The sequence below is a fragment of the Bos indicus x Bos taurus genome, chromosome 1 (genome assembly GCF_003369695.1).
Source record: "Bos indicus x Bos taurus breed Angus x Brahman F1 hybrid chromosome 1, Bos_hybrid_MaternalHap_v2.0, whole genome shotgun sequence".
NCBI lineage: Eukaryota > Metazoa > Chordata > Mammalia > Artiodactyla > Bovidae > Bos > Bos indicus x Bos taurus.
In genome coordinates this window covers 4,447,645-4,470,741 of record NC_040076.1, presented here as the reverse complement: position 1 = coordinate 4,470,741, position 23,097 = coordinate 4,447,645, and the positions used below count along the sequence as shown (strand labels likewise).

Genomic DNA, 23,097 nt, shown 5'->3' with positions numbered 1-23,097 from the left:
GCAGGGGTCCCCATCCTCTGGGATCAAGTGCCAAGTGATCTGAGGTGGAGATGGTGCAAACGTAATAGAAATAAAGTACACAATAAATATAATGCACTTGAATCATCTCAAAACCATACCCCGCACCCCACCACCACCGTCCATGGAAAAAGTGTCGTCTGTGAAGCCAGTCCCTGGTACCAGAAAGGTTGGGGATGCTGCTACAGTATCCACAGTATCCAAAATCTACCCATGATTTGTTACAAAAGTCATGTACATTACTTTATAGATATAGCAAATGATCAGTAGAAATAAACAGACCTTTGTCATGAGAGAGTTACCATATAAATCTCTGTGAGTATAACCAAAGCTCTCCTTTGCCTACAGGAAAATCCATGTTGATGTAGCACAGCTTATACCTGAAGATCTAGTTGCCACATGCTCACACCCACCTGATGTTCAGCAAATGTCCCAAATGCCATCTTCTCTAAATTAAAATTATTATCTGTAGTCTACCTAATTTATCCTCCTGCTATATGCCCTTTAATGGCTAAGGCATCACTGTCCACCAATCTTCCAGAATGGAAACTTCAGGGTCATCTTTGAGCACCAGTATTTTAGAGCTCACCTCAAGCATCTATTGTCACAGGTTCCTCTGGTTATCAGATAAAGAGAACTCTTACAACACTTCCATGGCTCCTTCTTAAAAAAAAGTGGAAGTGTTAAGTTGCTCAGTGGTGTCAACTCTTTGCATAGCCTGCCAAGCTTCTCTGTCCATGGAATTCTCCAGGCAAGAATACTGGAGTGGGTAGCCATTCCCTTCTCCAGGGGATCTTCCCTACCCAGGGATCAAACCCAGGCCTCCTGCACTGAAGGAAGATTCTTTATCACCTGAGCCACCAGGGAAGCCCAGCTCCTTCACACTTATCCTAGAAGGTTAAATTCATCACGTGATATTCAGGATACTCAAGAATGGGATTTTTTGATGCAAGCTTTGTCTCTCATAACTAATAATCATTTACAGTAATTTTTGGAGCCACATTGGAGCACACTGTTTTCTGAATTCATTATAAGTTTTCATGCCTCCACCATTTGGGCCTTACTGTTTAGTCTATGGGAAACCACCCTCTGTTTTTCTCTTTTCACTCTGCCCTGCCCAACACCACTATCCCCTTAACTAACTGGGCCTTGTAAATTCATCTGTTCTTTAACACTCAATTCAAATTATTTTCCTCTGAAAATCCTCCAATCTGTCTCCACCTCACGTCAGAATTGATCCTACTAATCCTCTACATCCACAGCATTTTACATGCGATTCCCTACTATGGCACTTATCTCATGTCAGCTGGGTGTTTGTGTATCTGCTTACCCTCTACGTTAGAGTCTTCATAAGAAAGATAGACTGTCCGATTACCATCAGATGTTCAATAAATATTAGCTGGGTAATGAAATGATTAACTGAACAAATAGTTTCAGCTATAAGATCATTCCAGTGTCCGCTGATTTTAAATGTTTCATAAATGACACCTCAAGGGTTACTGGAATCTCCCTTTAACAACACACTACCTCCTGAGGCCATCTTATGCATTTCTTCTCAGGGAGATATGCAAAGTTAAGGGACAAAATAAGAAAACAAATTCATCAAACAAGAAATAAAAGGAGGGAGGAATAGGAGGAGAATCTAATCCTAATTTTAAACCATCAATCTTTTCAATGACCTTGAAGAAACTATTAGCAGCTTTGAAAAATTGCTCATTTGATAGGTTCTGCACAGAAATAAGTTCTCTGGGTAAAAAAAAAAAAAAGGAATAAAAAAACTACTGTAAAATGCCAAAAGTTTTTGATTGTTTTGCAGTGGATTTATTTGGCATTCAAATGTCACGTCTCACTTTGAAAAGTCAGACTACTTGTCGAAATATTACACAGTTCAGTCAGCTCTGTTCACTCAAAAATGCAGTTTGCCTTTTCAATTACAATTGCACCAGAGAGATGGCGCAGACTCAAATAATTTTGTTGAGAACCACTCATATAAAACATGGCCTAGACATGTTAATTTAGCAGTGCATATGGAACACTGGAAGTTGGCAGACTAAACTTTGAATCAGAGAAATATTGGATCAGCCAGCCTATCTGATCTTTCATATTACAGAATGCAGAAGATGAAACAATTCAATGATCCATTAAAATTAAGCTGTACTGGTTTTTCTGCAAGTCATATGGGTGTTTCTATTTTTCTTCTTAACATTCATGTGACTATCTTGGTCTTCTCTCCCTTCTCTTATATTAGAGAAAGACTGGAATCCGTCTTGCAGGCTGATTTCTCCGAGTCAACTAGCACTGCACTTCATCAGTGTTTTCCAAAATACATTTCACAGAATGACATTCCCGCTATATGCTCTGATATGAAAAGTTTTCAAGGTTAAAACAGTGAGAGAAAATAGATAGATAGATAGGACAGATATTTGAATATTGAAAATGTCTCCTTGCTAGGGATTGAATTGTCACCCTCTGCATTCACAATACATAGAGTCCTTGGACAGCAACCAGTCAATCCTAAAGGAAATCAGTCCAAATATTCATTGGAAGGGCTGAGGCTGAAGCGGAAGCTCCAATACTTTGTCCACCTGATGTGAAGAGTCAACTCATTGGAGAAGACCCTGATGCTGGCACAGATTGACAGCAAGAGAAGAGGGCAACAGAGGATAAGATGGTTGGATCACCAATTCAATGGACATGAACTTGGGCAAACTCCAGGAGATGGTGAGGGACAGAGAAACCTGGTGTGCACTCAGTGGGGTCACTAAGAGTCGGACACAACTTACCGACTAAACAGCAACAGTAATTTTTAAAGGTGGCTTTGCCTCTACAGTTATTTAAAAACGCTCGCTGTATCCCCCAAGTTGTAAAATACATCCTGGAGCCTATCTTCCCTCCAGCAGTGTGCCCTTCCCACATTCACACCTTTCTCTTGCCCTCCCCCTGCACTGGCAATCACTGGTTTGTTCACTATATCTGTGAGTCTGTTTCTTTGTTCACTCATTCTCTAGTTTGTTTTTTTTTAGATTCCTCATGTGATATCATACAATATTTGTCTTTCTCTGATTTATTTCACTATATTCTCTTGCATTCTTACAACCACATTAGGAAATATTGCAGACACAAGCTTACTGTTGACCGGGTTCATTTTCTCTTCCTCTTTTGCCGGCATCTAGTTCTTACAAACCTGTTCTTTGGACTTGGGTGGGATGTGGGCAGAAGCAATACATGCCACTTTCAAGGCTGACTGATAAAAACTGCCCACACGTAATCCCCACACTACTTGTCCTTCTGCAACCACGGAAGAAACTTTGGCTATAAAAGTCCCAAGATAGGAAGTGTGTATGTTCCCAAACCATCTATTGGAGAAGAGCCACCCACTGCTCGGGAATGCCGATGCAAGACTGGGAATGAACAGGAAATAAGCTCCTATTGTGTTAAGCTGTTGAAACTATGTAACCATGAGCATCATGTTAAGATAGCATTATTATAGCCATTTTCCATATGATGGAACAGAAGATCTAACAGTTCAAACGACGTATCATTAAGTCGTTAAGCGACTGTGCATGCTCAGTCGCTTCAGTCATGTCCAGCTCTTTGCAATCCTATGGACTGTAGCCTGCCAGGCTCCTCTGTCCACAGGATTCTCCAGCAAGAATATTGGAGTGGGTTGCCATGCCCTCCACCAGGGGAATCTTCCAGACCCAGGAATGGAACCTGTGTCTCTTATGTCTCCTGCATTGGCAGGCAGATTCTTTACCACTAGCGCCACCCAGGAAGCCTCAGTGTAGTAGAATTTATCACCAGATCTAATTCTAAATCCTGTGATTTTTCCAGAAGAGTGCTGCCTCACTTCTAAAATTTCTGAGTTCAGGAACATTCCATATGCTTTTCAGACCATTTTCAGGCTTCCCTTTAAAGAAAGAAATTTTCCAAATTCTTTCCAGAAGCATATGCTGACATAAGAGAGGAATCGATGAATGAATGTCTTGGTAAGGACTATCAGAAAAATTGAATTCTGTCCTCATTTTAATCAAATCAATATGAAAATAAGTGCATCTCTTTTTTTTTAATTTTTTTTTAATTTTATTTTATTTTTTAACTTTACAATATTGTATTGGTTTTCCCATATATCAAAATGAATCCGCCACAGGTATACAACTATAACTTTTGTCCATGGAGTTTTAAGATAAAGTAGTTTCACTTTTTGGTGAGTTTTGTTTCCACATTTAATCATCTACTAGGGAAAAAAAAGAAGAATACAAAGATAATTGAACATATTTTTAATGTTATTTCTAGTCTCTCAGCAACTTTGAACTTTTCATAAACATATAGATGTTGAATCTGATCAGTAAAGTATGCAGCCACGTAGGTCATGACTATACTTGTTTATCAAGTCTGCTTTCATGAAAAGAAGAACTCTGGGAAAATATAGAAATGAGCAAAAAGAGTTATACTTTTAATTAAGCCAATTAAGCTCCCAAACCCATTAAATGAAAGTGTTTCCATATCTACCTTTACAAAAACCCAGAATAGTTCAGTGACAACTTTTCTGTGAGAAAATCACTACAATTTTTTTAAGAAAACTATTTATTTTCTTTGGCATTAATACACCACATGTGTTTCTTCCAATAGATTTTAATATACATGTAAAGGGTAATTTTATGTGTCAACTTGGCTGGACCACAGGCTGGAATCAAGATAGCCAGGAGAAATAGCAATAACCTCACATATGCAGATGACACCACCTTTATGGCAGAAAGTGAAGAGGAACTAAAGAGCCTCTTGATAAAGGTAAAAAAGAAGAATGAAAAAGATGTATTAAAACTCAACATTCAAAACGCTAAGATCATGACATACAATCCCATCATTTCATGGCAAATAGTTGGGGAAAAATGGAAACAGTGAAAGAATTTATTTTCTTGGGCTCCAAAATCACTGCAGATGGTGACTGCAGCCATGAAATTAAAAGACACTTGCTCCTTGGAAGAAAAGCTATGACCAACCTAGACAGCATATTAAAAAGCAGAGACATTACTTTGCCAACAAAGGTCTATCTAGTCAAAGCTATGGTTTCTCTAGTAGTCATGTACGGATGTGAGAGTTGGACCATAAAGAAGGCTGAGTGTTGAAGAAGTCATGCTTTTGAACTGTGGTGTTAGAGAAGATGCTTGAGAGTCCCTTGGACCACAAGGAGGTCCAACCAGTCAATCTAAAAGGAAATCAATGCTGAATATTCATTAGAAGAACTGATTTTGAAGCTGAAGCTCTAATACTTTGGCCACCTGATACGAAAAGCCAACTCATTAGAAAAGACTCTGGTGCTGGGAAAGATTGAAGGCATGAGAAGGGGATGACAGAGGATGAGATGGTGGGATAGCATCACCAACTTGATGGACATGAGTTTGAGCAAACTCCAGGAGATGGTGAAAGACAGGGACACCTCGCACGCTGCAGTCCAGGGGGTCACAAAGAGTCAGACACAACTGAGTGACTGAACAAGCTCTCTGGACCACAGCGCCTGGATATTTGGTCAAATATTATTCTGGGTGCTTCCGTGAGGGTGTTTTTGTTGAGATTAAGACTTACATCAGTGGACTTTAATCAAAGCAGTGTGTGTTAATCCCTCAGTCATGTCCAACTCGGCAAACACAGTCTGTAGCCCACTGGACTCCTCTGCCCATGGAATTGTCCAGGCAAGAATACTGGAGTGGGTTGCCGTTCCCTTCTTCAGGGGATCTTCATAGATTACTCTTCATAATGTGGATGGGCCTCATCCAATCAATTAAAGGCTGAACACAATAAAAGACTGACCTTCCCAAAGCAAGAAGGAATTCTGCCAGGAGAGAGCCTTTGGACTTGAACTCCAGTATCTGTTGACTAGTATCCTTATAGCACACCCTGCAGATTTTGGACTTATCAGCCTCCATAATCCAACAAGCCAATTCCTTAAAATAATCTCATTCTCTCTCTCTCTCTCTCCCTTCCCCCTCATCTCTCTCTCTATCTATTTATTTCTACACACACACACATCCTGTTGGTTCTGTTTCTCTGGACTAATATAGTACCATGATTATTACTTAGACTTTTATAGAAGTTAATAACCTAAAATTCAAAAATTATATTTTTTTATATTTTTTGAACATTTATTAAGTACTCTTCTGGGAATTATGAATGTCACACCAGCATATACCAGGTAATGAACATATTTTGACATTTTTGAATGAAAACTGACTCTGTCAGATTTATGGGTTGGATTTTTCACCCTCTAAACTCAAATGTTGAGGTCCTAATCCCCAGTATCCCAGTGCCCTTGTTGGGAGCTAAGGTTTTTGCAGATAGATTTAGTTAAGATGAGGTCATTCTTGAGTTGAGTATGTCACTAGTTCAAGATAGCTGGTGTCCTTATAAAAGGGGAAATTTGGGCACAGACATTGACATACACACACAGGGAGAATGTCATGTAAAGATGATGGCAGCAGTTGGGGTGGTGCTTCTACAAACTGAGGGATACCAAAGACTGCCAGCAGCCACTAGAAGTTCAGGGTGAAGCATGGGACAGTTTCTTTTTCATAGTGCTCAGAAAGAATGAACCTCCCTAGCACTTTGATCTCAGACTTCCATGCTTCATAACTTTAAGACAATAAATATCTGTTGTTTAATCTGTCCAAGTCATGATTCTTTGTTACAGCAGACCTAGCAAACTCATATTGATAGATCTGAGAGTGCTGTGCAGAAAGGGAAGAAAAACACTTAGATCACTTAGGAGCTACTCACAATACCCTAATGAAAGGCAGTGAATTCCCACAGTAGGCAAGACTAAAGGAAATGCTGAGAAAAAGCCAGAAAGCATTTTTACATTATATTATTGTATTTACATTATATTATTAAATGTAACATTTAAACTGTTACAGTAGGATGAATTAAACATGTGAAGTTAAGAGAAAGAGGAGTAAAAAATGATGACAGGACTTCAATCGTAGATGACTTGGAAGACGGCAGTGGCATTAATCAAGAGGTGAAAATAAATATGATGAGAAATTTTAGCAAGAGAATATTTCATTTTGGTGAAATATTATGCCTTTGATTTGTTCCTAAGAACACTTGCACTAGTATGCTTAATGGAGGGAAAAGATAGTTTAGGGGGCTTGACTTTGAACCCAAAATGATACACTTTTTATGTAGGAATCTCAGTAATAAATTCCAATGTAAATATATACAAAAATAGATTATGGTTGTAAGTATATGACTATGAAAACTACACATTTCTAAAGAAATCCTACCAGTGACAACACCCAGCTTTGCTCGAGAGTAATCTATTTTTCCTACAGTTACTAGCACTATCATTACCACAGTTTTTGCACTAGGTTGTCATTTTAATCATCCATTTTTATAATAAATCACAGATAAACTTATACATAATCATTGTGTTTATTTATAATAGCATCATAGGAAAGTGGAGTAAATGAGAGAAGTTGGATCTAGGAATCTCAGTCAATGAAGATCTCGTTGTCATAAAAGCTAATACAATGCCCTATAGGTAGGGGCCATTCATAAATTTCTAAACACAAGTGGTAGCTTCCTAAAGATACAAAGATGCAGATATTTACCAAAGCTAAGGTCAAATCGCAGAATTCTCCTTTACTGAACTCAGAGGGCAATTGTAGAAGACATCCATATGGGTCTGTACCTCAACACGCCAGTCATTCATTCTTGCCGTTCAATTGGTTATCAGTACATTTCCTTGAGTCCCACAAACTTTCTGACTCCCAGATTCCTTTTTAATGATTAAAACTTTTAAAAAAATTTTATTGGTGTATACTTGATTTGCAATGTTGTGTTACTTTCTGCTGTACAGCAAAATGAATCAGTTATACAAATAGTGTTAGTCACTCGGTCGTGCCCGACTCTTTGTGACCCAATGGACTGCAGCCCACCAGGCTCCTCCGTCCTCAGTCCGTGAGATTTTCCAGGCAAGAATACTGGAGTGGGTTGCCATTTCCTTCTCCAGGGGATCTTCCCAGCCAGGGATCAAACCCGGGTTTTCTGCACTGCAGGCAGATTCTTTACCGACTGAGCTACCAGGGCATATTCATTTGTTTTTAGATTCTTTTCCCATATAGGTCATTACAGAGTATAGAGTTTCCCGTGCTATATAGTTACCTATTTTATATATAGCAGTGTTAAGACGTCAGTCCTAATCTCCCGATTTATCCCTTCTCCCCATTCCCTGCTGGCAACCATAAGATTGTATTCTACACTTGTAATTCTATTTCTGTTCTCTAAATAAGTTCATTTGTACCATTTTTGTTTTTTAATCAGTTTTTGTCAGAGTATAGTTGTTTTATAGTGTTGCACTAGTTTCTACTGTATGGCAAAGTGAATCAGCTATATGTATACATATATCCCCTCTTTTGTATATTTCCTTCCCATTTAGGTCACCTTAGAGCATTGAGTAGAGTTCCTTGAGCTATACAGTAGGTTCTCATTAGTTATCTATTTTATACACAGTATCAATAGTGTACATATGTCTATCACAATCTCCCAATTCTTCCCACCCCCCTTTCCTCTTAGTATATATATATTTGTCCTCTATATCTGTGTCTCTACTTCTGCTTTGCAAATAAGGTCGTCTATATCATTTTTGTAGATTCCACATATATGCATTAATATACAATATTTGTTTTTCTCTTTCTAACTTACCTCATTCTATGTGACAGCCTCTGCAGTCCATGTACCATTTTTAAAGACAAATTATTCCAGAGGTTGGTTATATTTTCAAATTTCATGGTAGTTGTATAATAAATAAAGTGTTAGTTGCTCAGTCATGTCTGACTCTTTGAGACCCCATGGACTCTAGCCTGCCAGGCTTCTCTGTCCATGGAATTCTCCAGACAGGAATACTGGAGTGAGTATTCCCTTCACCAAGGGACCTTCCTGACCAGGGGATTGAACCTGGGTCGCCTGCATTGCAGGCAGATTCTTTACCGACTGAACCACCAGGGAAGCCCCGACATCATATTTTTTAAAAAGTTTAAAAAAATTTACTTTTTCAGGGAACTCTTGGGATATAGCCCCTTGGTAAGCACTTAGGAGCATGTATAGGGAAAAGGCAAAGCGCATGGAATCCCTAAGTGGAAGATACAGAAGAAAATGTAAAAGGTCTAGCTATATTACTCTACATAACTAAGCTATGAAATTCATGAGGCAGGGGTCATAACAAGCACCTAGCACAGAAGCTGGAACATTAGAGGTACCCTAATGTTTGTGGAAGGAAGGGAGGGAGGAAAGAAAGGAGGCAGGAATTTGGCTCTGAGAAAAATATGATATTGTCCCAGGGACAATGACCAAGGAGCTTCCTTATGTCTAAAATGTAATGCTAAGTTGTTTTCATCATGAAAGTATAAGCATCATCTATGTCCCCAGACTTTCAGTAAAGTCTGTTAGATACACAAATGCTTGTGTAAATAGATTTTGTGGCAATCAAGCGAAGGAAATAGTGCTGTAGTGTCTGAATCATTACAATCTGAAAAGAAACAGAGGCTAGACTAGGAAGAAGATCCATAAAATGAACTAGTTCTTCTAAAGTAAAAGTTCAAACAAGAGATTAGGAAAGAAAACAGGAAGTCACCATCCTCTAACCTCTTCTCTCTCAGATTCCTCAGCGATGATGGAAGTAGCCAGGATTCCCACCAAAAAGGAAAAGGAGATAAAGAAAGTCAATTTCGTGTCAATATCAAGAACAGGATGGCTCAGTAATACCTTGGATGCACATGTTTTATTCCTGAAATAGAGACATAAGATGCCATCATTATCTTTGTTTCATGGATAAGCGAATGTTTAGGAAGCTTAACAAGCCTCCAGCCAAGGGACAGAAACCAAGATCTGAACCAAAGCGCCCCAAACTGCTTCCCCACAGCTATAGACCATTACATATAAGATGCATTTCTGGGTCCCAGACCAAGGACAGAAAGAAACCATCACTCCTCTATCTTTTAAAACTGTCCTCAAAGACAAACTCTGAAACTTTACAATTTATTATGAAGTAAAGCAAAGAATGGAGAGAACTTTCAAAGTTGAAGTACAACTATAATAGCTCTGATAGTGAAATAGAGGATTCCCCAAACAGAAATAAAAGCAAGGAAATAGTTTGGTAAGATAGCTACAGCATCCTTGGGTGTTTGCACCATCACAATAAAGAGCCCAAGCAAAAGTGGACTCATCTCAGCCTATAAACTCTGTTATTACATATTACTACTACATGAATCTTATATATTAAAAATGATTGGCCATCTAAATAAAAAGATAGAAAAGACATTTCTGTTCTTCATTTTTATTGAAACCTAGAAAGCTAAAGAATAAAACATGAACAAAAGAATCACTAATAATGTGTAAACCTCTGAAAAACTTCCTATTTTCCAAATCATATGTGAAGTGACTGAAATAAACAAATGTTAGAGTTATACAAACAACAGCTTTGAAGGGGCCGCCTAGGGTTCCCCAGTGATTTATACCATAGCACAAACCAGAGAATTTCTGAAAACCAGGGTATTATTTTTAAAAAGAAGAAGCATGAAAGCTATGTCTTGCTTTAATGAGATATTACTGCGAGTCATACTTATTAACATTTGACTAGAGGAAACCTTTATTCTACGAGGAAAGTCAGTAATAGAAAGAAATAAACATTTTCTCTCCAGAAATTATCCATACATTTTGCCTCTCTGAAAAGCCATTAGTGAAATAGGAAACCCATTTTGTGCTGACAAAAGAGATGGATGGTCAGATACTCCGTGAGGCACTAAGTACCGCTGTTATAAGAAAAGGTACCCAATGCCCCTGGCACGTGCACCTCCTCTGTCTCTATGTTCTGTAAAAAGAAAAAAAAAATCTTCCTCTTCTGATTCTCCTTGATCAACTCTGAAAGGGAAATATAGAGGTGTGTTTCTGGACATAAGAGAGAGTGAAGACACAAGGAGACCACCTGCCAGTCAGTTCTCACTTTCCAAAAAAAAAGCAGAAGGGATTAGCATGTCAGTCACCAGTCCAGATGGCTTGTTTTATCTGTATGGGAGCTCCAGTGGAAAGCAAGCACAAAACAAGGCCCTACATATTAAAATGAGCTTCCCAGGTGGTTCAGTGGTAAAGAATCTAAGAATCTGCCTACCAATGCAGGAGACATAGGAGATACATGTTTGATCCCCGAGTCAGGAAGATCCCCTGGAGGAGAATATGGCAACCTTCTCCAATATTCATGTCTGGAGAATCTCATGGACAGAGGAGCCTGGTGAGCTACACAGTCCATGGGGTCACAAAGAGTCAGACACAACTGAGCACATGAGCACAAGATATTAGAATAAACCAACATGTGTTTGAAATTTGTTTTTAAGTCTCTTCTGTCCTGATTTACTAAAACATGGAACTTTACCCAGAGCATGTTTGGGGGTCTACCAATACATAGCGATAAGTGAGGGAAATAGAAAACTACAGTCACCTTTTTGATGTTTTGACTCTCAGGACCTAGACACTGACTTTTCATCCTTTCTCCTTCTCCCTACATCTCATCTGATCATGGAGGGATCCTTTGCAAAGTTTTCCACTGTTGCCCTGTATTGAAGGAAGACTTGGAAACTTTAATCGACTCCCTTCACTGTACAATTCCCCAAACTACCTGGTTTCCTAGGTAACTTCTCTTTGTCCTGCATGGAAATTATTCTGAAAGCCCATAAATAGCTAGGGGGAAGTATAGAGGATTAATCACTCAACTTGACTACATGTGTCAAGACTCTCTAACCAAGTATGGTTTTTCCAGTAGTCAAGTATGGATGTGAGAATTGGACCATAAAGAAGGCTGAGTGTGGAAGAATTGACGCTTTTGAACTGTGGTGTTGGAGAAGACTCTTGAGAGTCCCTTGAACTGCAAGGAGATCAAACCACTCCATCCTAAAGGAAATCAATCCTGAATATTCATTGAAAGGACTGATGCTGAAGCTGAAGCTCCTATACTTTGGCCACCTGAAATGATGAGCTGACTCACTGGAAAAGACCCTGATGCTGGGAAAGATTGAAGGCAGGAAGAGAAGGGGACGACAGAGGATGAGATGGTTGGATGACATCATCAACTTGATGGACATGAGTTTGAGCAAGCTCTGGGAGATGGTGAAATACAGCGAGGCCTGGCATGTTGCAGTCCATGGGTTACACAGTGTCAAACACGACTGAGTGACTAAACAACAACAACCAGGTAAAACATAAGATAATCCCTTGCTGTCCATTCTCTCTGTCTGCATCTCTATTCCTGACCTGCAAACAGGTGCCATCTTTCTAGAGTTCATACATATACATTAATATACAGTATTTGTTTTTCTGTTTCTGACTTACTTCATCATGTATAACAGACCCTAGGTCCATCTGTGGAGGGTGAGATGAATTGGGAGAGTAGCTTTGGCATATACACACTACCAGATGTAAAGTAGATAGCTAGTGGAAAGCTTCTATATAACACAGGGAGCTCACCTCGGTGGTCTGTGATCACCTAGAGGTGTGGGATGGCAGAGGTGTGAGGAGGCTGAGGAGGGAGGAGGTACATGTGTACTCATAGCTCATGTACGTCATTGTACAGAAGAAACTAACAACACTGTAAAGCAATTATACTCAACTTTTTAAGTTAAAAACAAAAGATAATCCCTTGCTTGTCATGAAACACATGACTGAACCCATGCTCCAGGCTCAGAAAAGAAACCTGGACCCTGATCAGCAAAGGATGATTCATAGATAGTAAAAATTCTTGCAAATAAAGAACTCAACTGAGACATACATTTGCAATGCCAAGTAATGAGGTTTTATTGAGAAACACAGAGCGAGACAAGTTCCCTTTTCCAAGGCACAAAAGCAGAAGCCAAAAGACAAAGCAGCAAGGTCAAAACATGCCAAAACCCTTAGAGACTGGGGCGTGAGTGGTACATTTCTGGAAACATCCACAGGTATACATGCCACCAGTCATCAAACCCTTAAAATAAGATTGGTGCTTGTCAAATCTTAGATTGCCCCCAAAGGCGGCTTATTCAGGGCTGGCAGCCAGCAATCAGGCAGTTAGAACAGGGGTCAGCAATGAAGTTACTCAGGCAGCATGTCGGAAGATCCTGGAAACACAGCTGGCAGGTCATGGAATCTTGATTCACTCATGGGCTTCTGAACACTTAGCAAATTCTTCTGCAGCTGGACACGCAGGACTGCTGGTACGTCCTGGAGACCCCGCAGGCAGGTTGGCAGATGGTGGAGACTCCTCCCACCGGTTGGCAGACAGTGGAGATGCTTCTCACTGGCTTGCATACAGTAGAGATGCCACTCAGAGGCTGACAGCCACTGGAGACAAAGGTGACTGGCCGGCTGCAGGTAGTCGAATAGGGACTGGAGACACAGGTGGTTTGCCGAGAGGTCACCTGGACAGGGTTGGAGACACAAGGAGCTGGCTGGTAGCAAGTTGACTGGCAAAGAGTGGGCTCACAGCACGTCTCCTGACAGTGGTCCAGGAGCCAGGAGCCCGTTTGGAAGGAGCTGGGCAAATAGATGCCGCTCAGGCAGTCGGCATCCGGGGTAGAAACTGTGGCCACTGGGACAGTGTATTCTCCTCCAATTCTCCTAGAAGAGCAGGTCCTTGTGGAGCAGTTGTAGGACATGGTGCTGGTTGAGAGATGCGGGTAAATCACTGAGGCTGGTTCTTGAACTGTGAATGCCACTTCAGGCTTCTGAGCTTTTATATATTCTTTCTGGTGGGTGGGGCTCCCACCCTGACCTTCCTGGCTTCTTTGGCTCACACCAGCTTGCCTTAGAACCTTCTGTGAATTTCCAGGTTAATTGTCTCTTGAGAAGCCTTCATCCTCATAAAGAAAGTTTAGTAGTTTGGTAACTAAGTCAAAAGGCTTCTGGACTGTATTTAGTTCCAGGATTAAGGAGGTGAGTTGACAGCTTCAAAGCTATTGGTCATCCCAGCCCACAATTCATCCCTCATTCATCTTGCGTGGATACAATGAGTGTCCCTCTGATGGTAACACCAAACATACCACCATCCCACACTCTCTCCCTTCTAACCAGGACTCAGTACACACCCACACCCTGTTTGGATTGTTGTTGGTACTTAATATGCTTAATTTAATTAGTCACCCTTCCATAGCTAACGGGGCTTCTACAAGGAATTTTGTTGAATATGCTTCAAGATGATAATGACAACACTTAGGAAAAAGGACACAAAGATATATCCAGAGTATAAACTGGCTTGGAAAATCAATTAGGTGATCAGAGCAAGATGCCCCCAGGAAGCTCAGAGGGCAATGGGACTAACCCTTTATGTCCAAGCAGCTAAGCAACTTGGAACAGAAGCTAATTAAGTGGGACTGCATTTGTAGCCAAGTTTCTTTCTCAATAAATTGAATGAGCTTTATTCCCAAAATGTTTAATCTTATAACAATGGATAAGAGCAACTCATATGACTCATCAATATGTCAGTGGAACAGGTTTAGTTAATTTATTAAATTATTATAATGTTCATTTGAAAGGCCATGGTATCTTTCTTTCAAGGTGCTCAATATATTCAAAAGACATTTATTTTCACACAAAAACTTATAGATAGGATGCACTTTTATCACAGACAAATCAAAGGCTCTTCAGGGTCACTGTCTCTGTGAAGGATAAATGGAGGAGTGGAGCAAACGGCCCTTAATCAGTATTTGGTGATGAATGGATGTGTGAACAGTGGGCTGTAATATTTAATTATTCTTTTCATTCTTGGGGAAACCATAGAAAGATATCATCTCCATGATTTCACTTTGCTACAATGGATTCAGTTCTCAACGCCAAAATGACTGAGCCTTGTGATCCATCTGTAGAAAACGATTTCAACTCTGGAAAAATAAGTCACTTCAGCACAGCTTAAATGGTTGGTGATATTTCTACATCAAAACAGCTGTAAGAGCTGACTCATTTTGTAAACTGGCTTACATGGGGTAGGAAAGAATGACAAAGATGAATTTACATATATTTGAGGGCTACAGTAGGCTACATTTTAAACATGCACAAAGCAAACAGCTTTATGTTAGATGTCACCAGAAGTCCTTTTGCTGAATGCTTTATTCATCTCTATTCATCCCCCTGAAGCCATGTTGGGAGCTCCCCACGGCTCTAATTTGGAGGCTAATAATACACCCCAACTAAACAATGCTGTGCTGTGGGACGTATTATAATTCCCAGGGATCACACTGTGTCTCCCTCAGTGGCTCACAACATGTACTCGGGTATGGGGAGAAATTAAAGAGGTAACTACTTTCCACAAGGTTAGGACTTTGCTCTTCCCACCATGGGGAATGTCCCAGTTGGTGTTTGAAGGTCAAGTTCTTGGCCACAGGAGCTGGCTTGCTTCTTTGAAAATGGATGTGTAGTTTACAGGCTTCTACCAGCCATGGATACACAGACAGCTATGGAGAAGTACTTCATTGTGTAAATTAATCAAGTGACCACGTGAAAATGTGAAGTTAGTGGTAAAGTGACACAAGAGAAGTTTCCAGTACCTGTTGCCACATTTCTGGAAGAGAACTTGTATAAATTGCTGCTCTGTCTTGATTCCTCTTTTCCATTAAAAGTTAAAAATTGTAATTTAAGAAATATTCTAGAAAATATCTTCCTTCAGCTTCAGAAGGAAAGGAAATGAACACTTCTGAGGCTCTTCCAGGAATTAAGTTAGAGATTTCACACACACCATCAAAGAACAGAGTGCATCCAGCAACCCTAAGGGCTAGGTATGATGTCACATAAAGAAGCTGAAGTTCAGGGAGGTTTAATGACTAACCTAAGTCACACAGTTTATACTTGGCTAAGCTGAGAGGTGAATAAAACAGAGCCATGTGTTGTGAACCTATGCTGGGAATATTCAAACATGGTGAGATGCCTTCATTAAAGTTCAAGCAAAAATTTATTTGAAAAATCAAGTAATCAATGTTCTATTGATGACACCACAAAGACTATAGTCTTTATGTCTATTCCAGTTCCATTAATTAACAACAACAAAAATAAATAAAATTTTAAATAGTGAGTTACAAGCACTGGTGTCTTTAAACTTCATGAGGGTTTTTTCATTGTATATAATTCTGACAATTTTACTTCATTAGAATTGTCAGGGGAGTGTGTAATTTCCTTGGTTCTGTCTCACCACAACAAAAACTTGAAGCAACAGACGTTAAAGCCCTTGGCGTGTCACAGCTCTCAGATAGATCAGTGTTACAGCTCAGTATTATTTAGAAAATAAAGGAAAATACACCCTCGAGGCGTGAGGGCATACCAAACCAAAAGATGCAAAGATTAGTTCTTTGTCAGTTGCTTCATTTGCTATTATTTTCTCCCATTCTGAAGGCTGTCTTTTCACCTTGCTTAGAGTTTCCTTTGTTGTGCAGAAGCTTTTAATTTTAATTAGGTCCCATTTGTTTAGTTTTGCTTTTATTTCCAATATTGTGGGAGGTGGGTCATAGAGGATCCTGCTGTGATGTATGTCGGAGAGTGTTTTGCCTATGTTCTCCTCTAGGAGTTTTATAGTTTCTGGTCTTACATTTAGATCTTTAATCCATTCTGAGTTTATTTTGGTGTATGGTGTTAGAAAATGTTCTAGTTTCATTCTTTTATGAGTGGTTGACCAGTTTTCCCAGCACCACTTGTTAAAGAGATTGTCTTTTCTCCATTGTATATTCTTGCCTCCTTTGTCAAAGATAAAGTGTCCATAGGTGCGTGGATTTATCTCTGGGCTTTCTATTTTGTTCCATTGATCCATATTTCAAAAATATACAAGCAACTCCTGCAGCTCAATTCCAGAAAAATAAATGACCCAATCAAAAAATGGGCCAAAGAACTAAAAAAACATTTCTCCAAAGAAGACATACAGATGGCTAACAAACACATGAAAAGATGCTCAACATCACTCATTATCAGAGAAATGCAAATCAAAATCACAATGAGGTACCATTTCACGCCAGTCAGAATGGCTGTGATCCAAAAGTCTACAAGCAATAAATGCTGGAGAGGGTGTGGAGAAAAGGGAACCCTCTTACACTGTTGGTGGGAATGCAAACTAGTACAGCCACTATGGAGAACAGTGTGGAGATTCCTTAAAAAACTGGAAATAGAACTGCCTTATGACCCAGCAGTCCCACCGCTGGGCCTACACACCGAGGAAACCAGAATCGAAAGAGACACATGTACCCCAATGTTCATTGGAGCACTGATTATAATAGCCAGAACATGGAAGCAACCTAGATATCCATCAGCAGATGAATGGATAAGAAAGCAGTGGTACATATACACAATGGAGTATTACTCAGCCATTAAAAAGAATACATTTGAATCAGTTCTAATGAGGTGGATGAAACTGGAGCCTATTATACAGAGTGAAGTAAGCCAGAAAGAAAAACACCAATACAGTATACTAACACATATATATGGAATTTAGAAAGATGGTAAAGATAACCCTGTATGTGAGACAGCAAAAGAGACACAGATGTATAGAACAGTCTTTTGGACTCTGTGGGAGAGGGAGAGGGTGGGATGATTAGGGAGAATGGCATTGAAACATATATATCATATAGGAAATGAACCGCCAGTCCAGTTTCAATGCAGGATACAGGATGCTTGGTGCTGGTGCACTGGGATGACCCAGAGGGATGGTTCGGGGAAGGAGGTGGGAGGGGGATTTAGGATAGGGAAAACGTGTACACCCATGGCGGATTCATGTTGATATACGGCAAAACCAATACAATATTGTAAAGTAATTACCTCCAATTAAAATAAATAAATTTAAATTAAAAAAAAAAAAGACAAAAAAAAAAAAAGACTCAAAGAGAAGAAAGACAGAGACAGAGAGCCCAGGACCTTCGGCTCCTCTTTTTATATCTTTTCTCCTCCCCCTGGGCCTGTCCTATGTAAATTGGGCCAGCCAGGAGTGCTGTTTGTTCTACCTGAGATCCTCACTCCAGTCCTTGGACCTTCCTTTGTTTTATTTTCTCGGGCTTTTCCCTTCCTTGTCTTTTAGCCACTGCCATTCTGGACTCCTTTTTCCTATTCCAACTACCTAACAGAATAAAGTGCAAGATCACTACAAACGAAGCAGGAAGAGACAGAAAGCCTTTAATAACTTGCAGCTACAATTTGAAATTGAAATTATTTTTAATGGTGATGTGTACAACTAATTATTAGAGAAGAACAGAGAAGTGAATTGATTTTTCAAATGTAGGTGTCATAACTCTTCTGAGAAAACAGGATTCACAAACTCTGAAATTGTTGCAGGAAGAGGTACCCCTTCCAGGGCCCAAAACTGGGCTCTTGTCTAACACTAGGAAATGAAATGTCCAAGGAGACGTATCTGCTGACAAAGCAAGAGATTTTCTTGGGCTAAGGGCAACCAGGTGGAGAGCAGTAGGGTAAGGGAACCCAAGAGAACTGCTCTGCCGAGTGGTTCCCAGTCTCAGGTTTTATGGTCATGGGACTAGTTTCCAGGTTGTCTTTGGCCAATCATTCTAATTCAGAGTCTTTCCTGGTGGTGCACGCATCACTCAGCCAAGATGGATGCTAGCGAGAGGGATTCTTGGAAGTGGATGGACACTTGGTGTCTCCTTTTGACCTTTCCCGAACTCTTCCGGTTGGTGGTGGCTTATTAGTTCCATATTCCTTACCAGGATCTCCTGTCATAAAACAACTCGTGCAAATGGTTACTAAAAGGCCTGGCCAGGGTGGGCAGTTTCAGTCAGTGTGCTTCCCCTAACAAAATCACTCTAAGATGATGTTTTAGAGTTTTCTTCCTGTCAAAAAGTAAGCAAAACCAAGAGACTCTTTAAATAATTAAATCTAAAGGCATTCATCAATGGACTGCTTTCTACTCAATATTTAGCACCGGCAAAATGGCAAGTTCTCTGAAAAACAGCAAAGGCTAGTGTCACAATATCCTACGGAAAAATTCCAAAGACAGAGGAGCCCAGGGGGCTAAAATCCGTGGATCGCAAAGAGTTGGACATGACAGCGACTGAGCGCGCGCACACACACACACACACACACACACGGAGTTAGAATTGCTGCTTAATACTCTTGTACATTCAATACGTAAATGCCAGCATCTAGATTCTTCATTTGAATTGAATGTAAGATGCAAAAGTAAAGAAACATGCACATCAAGGAAAGATGTTTTTGCAAATTCACATCTCACCTACGTTCTAAGTTGTTTGCCATTATCTGAAATTGTTTAGGGTGTACCAAGTTACATTCAGCATACCCATTATCAAGCTAATGAGATTCTGTTATAGAGTGTATTTTCCCCCCTTTTCCTTTTCTTCCCTTTCCCCTCCTTAAATGTGAAGGAAAATGTTCAGAGCTTCTAAACAAAAATGAGAAATTTTTGGCTTAGACCAGTGTTTAGTGCCAAATTTACAATGGAATTCAAATCCACATAGTAAGGATTTTATTCATAGCAGCTATCCTAATAGAGGAATCTTTCACTTTGCTTCTATTCAACTAGCTTAATATCTGTTTCAAACAGCTATGTTCCTTGATTAAAACAATGCTAAAATTTACAAAAAGAAAAAAGAAATAGGCACTGACAGCAATCTAAGTCTACAGTGTTGCTAAGTGAAATCAGTAAATCAGTAAATTTCATTGGAATGTAAGAAAAAAATTTGCGTCCAGCAGCTATCACGACGTAGTTATATGCAATATCAAACTTCAACTCAGCGAAAAGGTTTGTGAAGATTATTCCTGTGTCTGCAGGGTGTGAAGTGAGAGGAGTATATGATGAGAGCAGATGAGAGGAGATTAAAGTACTGCTACCCATTATCTACATCCTTGATGGGTAATTTGCTCTCGTTTGTATAGAACAATCTAAGCCTTATACAATAATTATCACAGACTGGAAATGAGCAATTCTTTCACTCAAAACTGAATCACAGCAATCACTGACAAGGCCAACTGTTTGAGAGTAAAAAGAATTAAGCATGTGTAGGAGGCTGAAGGTTTGAAATGCAAGAAAGATATTTTTTATTACAAAATTGGTGATAATGTTTATCAATGCAGGTTCAAAAAAAAATCACCTACTCTCATCAAATGGAACAATAGTAAACTTGCTGAAAAATTAATAAACATAAAATTAGAATTTGTCATCCTGCACTTTTCCAGGATGCTCACACTCTCAAATGAAAGCTATTCATTATCTTTTAAAAAGCATAAAAAGGGAATTGAAAATTTTTAAAGACAGAACATAATGGCTGCTTTAAAAATGAAATACGTCTTGGCTGAATTGTTCTGCCATTTTTTCCCAACTTCACACAGACCTCCAGGTTGAATCTCCAGAATTCTTATTAATAAAGACATTATAAACCCCCCAAAGGCTAAGTGATTTGCACCGAAACTGAACTGAAATTCATTCTCCCAAACTCTTTTCAAAAAGCGTCAATCATACAAAGGTTTGAATCTTTGGGGCTGGAGGGAAATGTAAGGCAGAAAGCAGAAAAGTGAAAGAAGCAGGCAAAGACCAGCAAAATAGTTGCTGCTTTTAGAACTTGAAAATAGCAATCACCAGCAACAAGATTTGTCGAAAAATAAATCCTCAGAGGATAATGTAAGGTTGAAAAATCCAAAGTTGAACTGCCATTCTCTTTATTCATGCCTGTTTTCAAAATCATGTATTTTTTCATGAGTGCCTTTATTGGGGATCAGAATCAGGATGCTCTCAATAAAAGTAAGTAGATTGCCAAGTTTGGAGACCAAACAAACTCTCTTGCAGGATATCACATGTATAGCTGGTATGTGCTCCAGTTCCAGTCTTTCAAGTAACAAGAGGTGAACCCGCCTTTGGCCAGACGTGAGTAATGTTTATGTATAGGGCCAGAGAGAAGGCCCAAAGTCACACAATTGTATTATCCTTCCCTGATACAGAATTATTCAGGGTCTACTTGGTACCCAGGAGGATAAAGATGTTATTAATAGGAGCTATGTGAGAGAAAGAAGTATAAGGTAAGTCTTGTCTTTAGCATCACCTAGCTGACCTGTGCTGATGCCCTTTCAATGCAACTCTTCTTGGTCTGATCTGTCTATCCAGGGGAATTAGGAATGTAGCCTTAGACCAATACTAGCTCATGTTAGTAATTAGACTATCAGAACTGGATCTTGAAGACCTCTAGTCTAACTCTGTCATCTGATGGATGAGTAATTAAGTGTCAGAGAAGGAGAATCATGGTCAAATATATCAGACAGATTTGTGAACTAGTTCCAACCTGTGTCATCCCATCTCTTACTGCATCCTCTTTGCACACGCTTGAGCCAGCTTCACGGTGGTGCACCCAGACACTGCTGTCTTCGTTTTAGAGCCACTCCCCTACTTCTTGTTTCCCATCCTAAGTCTTCTCTGATGCCACAGCAAGAGAAGTCTATGCTAACTGACTCTGCACGCCCACCACCCACAAATGGGGTCTCCCTTGAGCAGTAGGAAATGCAGATGAATGAGCAAGTGTTTCCACCTTTCATCCTCCAGGTAGACAGCTCTGAAACTATTTCAGAAAAACCCTCAAAATCATGCACGAGTTGCTTGTGATGGTGGCTGATCAATAACAGTTCCTGTGATAGTTCCTGCTCCTCTCACTCCCCGTTTGCTGCCTTCCCTGAAATAAAACTCCCGAACTAACTGTCTCAAACTCTGCTTCCAGAGATCTCAGATTATGACACCAGATTCCAAACACTTTCTATTTATATAAGAAAAGTAACTGGTTTGAGGATTCTCTGATGGTCCAGTTGTTAGGACTCCATGCTTTCACTGCCAACCTGTGAACTGAGATCCTACAAGCCAACCGGTGCAACTAAAAAATAAAAATAACTGGTCCTTCTAATCACTGGCTCGGAGCCCCACAAGGTACATCCATGTCTCTGTTCATACAAGCCTAAGAAATATCTTATACACAAACTGAGCATCAAACAATTAACACTTACATTTCTAGAGTTCTTTTTGGAAAGACCAAATGAAACACTGCAAAAGTCCTTAATCACAGCTAGAATATGAGTAGATTTTTAATTTCTCCCAAGTAATGTCAATCACTGCAGCCTGGTAGGCTGCTGTCCATGCAGTCACAAAGAGTCAGACACAACTTAGGAACTGAACAGCGACAAAGTCAATTATATTGTGTCATTTTCTTAACATAGGCTAGTCCCTAGGAGTTGACACCCCAAACACTAAAACTGAAAGATCTAATTGTCTCTTTGACGGCACAGTTCTTTTCCAAGATGAAGGAAATTTTTCCCAAAATGAGATATATGCTAATTATGCAATGGGAGATAATTTTAGATAGGAATTGGACACTTTTTAACCTCAAAACATATGCATTTGCTTTTAAGCATATTAATACAGTGTGGCTAAGCTATAAAAGCCATTAATTCATGGATACCATTACATAGAATGAGGTTTAACCAACTTTTTTTAATTTAAAAGGTAAATTAATAGAAATTTAAAAGTTAGTTGAATAATAATGAATATAATAGGAAAACATAGCTAAAATTTTCAGGATAGAAATCATGGTACTATTTTAACAGATACTTAAATGATTTCATGGTTTAATAAGATAGTTTAATAGATATCTAAATAATAAGCATTATAAGTGCTTTAAAAATGTATTTAAAAGTGTAACTCATTTTCATTCTGAGAATGTTACCACTTAACTACACCTCACTTAAACATACATACAAAATCCAGAAGCCCTACTCTTTTCTGCTTGTCAATTACTTTGGAACAAATTACCCCAAAATTTAATGAACAAAAGTGAAAATGAAAGTGTCAGTAGCTCATTCCTGTCCCACTCTTTGTAAACCCATGGCCCATAACCCACAAAGCTCCATGTCTTTGGGATTCTCCAAGCAAGAACAAAGGAATGGGTAGTCATTCCCTTCTCCAGGGGATCTTTCGAAGTTCAGTTCAGTTCAGTTGCTCTGCTGCTGCTGCTGCTGCTAAGTTGCTTCAGTTGTGTCCAACTGTTTGTGATCCCATGGACTGCAGGAAGCCAGCTCCCAGAGTTTACCAAC

At 39.5% G+C, this 23,097-nt stretch overlaps 1 protein-coding gene across 1 annotated transcript; it reads right to left on the bottom strand.

Annotated features, from left to right (window-relative positions):
* Window positions 1–12,830: 12,830 nt before the first annotated feature.
* Window positions 12,831–13,707, bottom strand: LOC113898381 (keratin-associated protein 11-1). Its single transcript, XM_027551442.1, has one exon. The coding sequence runs from the start codon at window positions 13,689–13,691 to the stop codon at window positions 13,212–13,214; it is 480 nt and encodes a 159-aa protein (XP_027407243.1). The 5' UTR covers window positions 13,692–13,707; the 3' UTR covers window positions 12,831–13,211.
* Window positions 13,708–23,097: the final 9,390 nt, after the last annotated feature.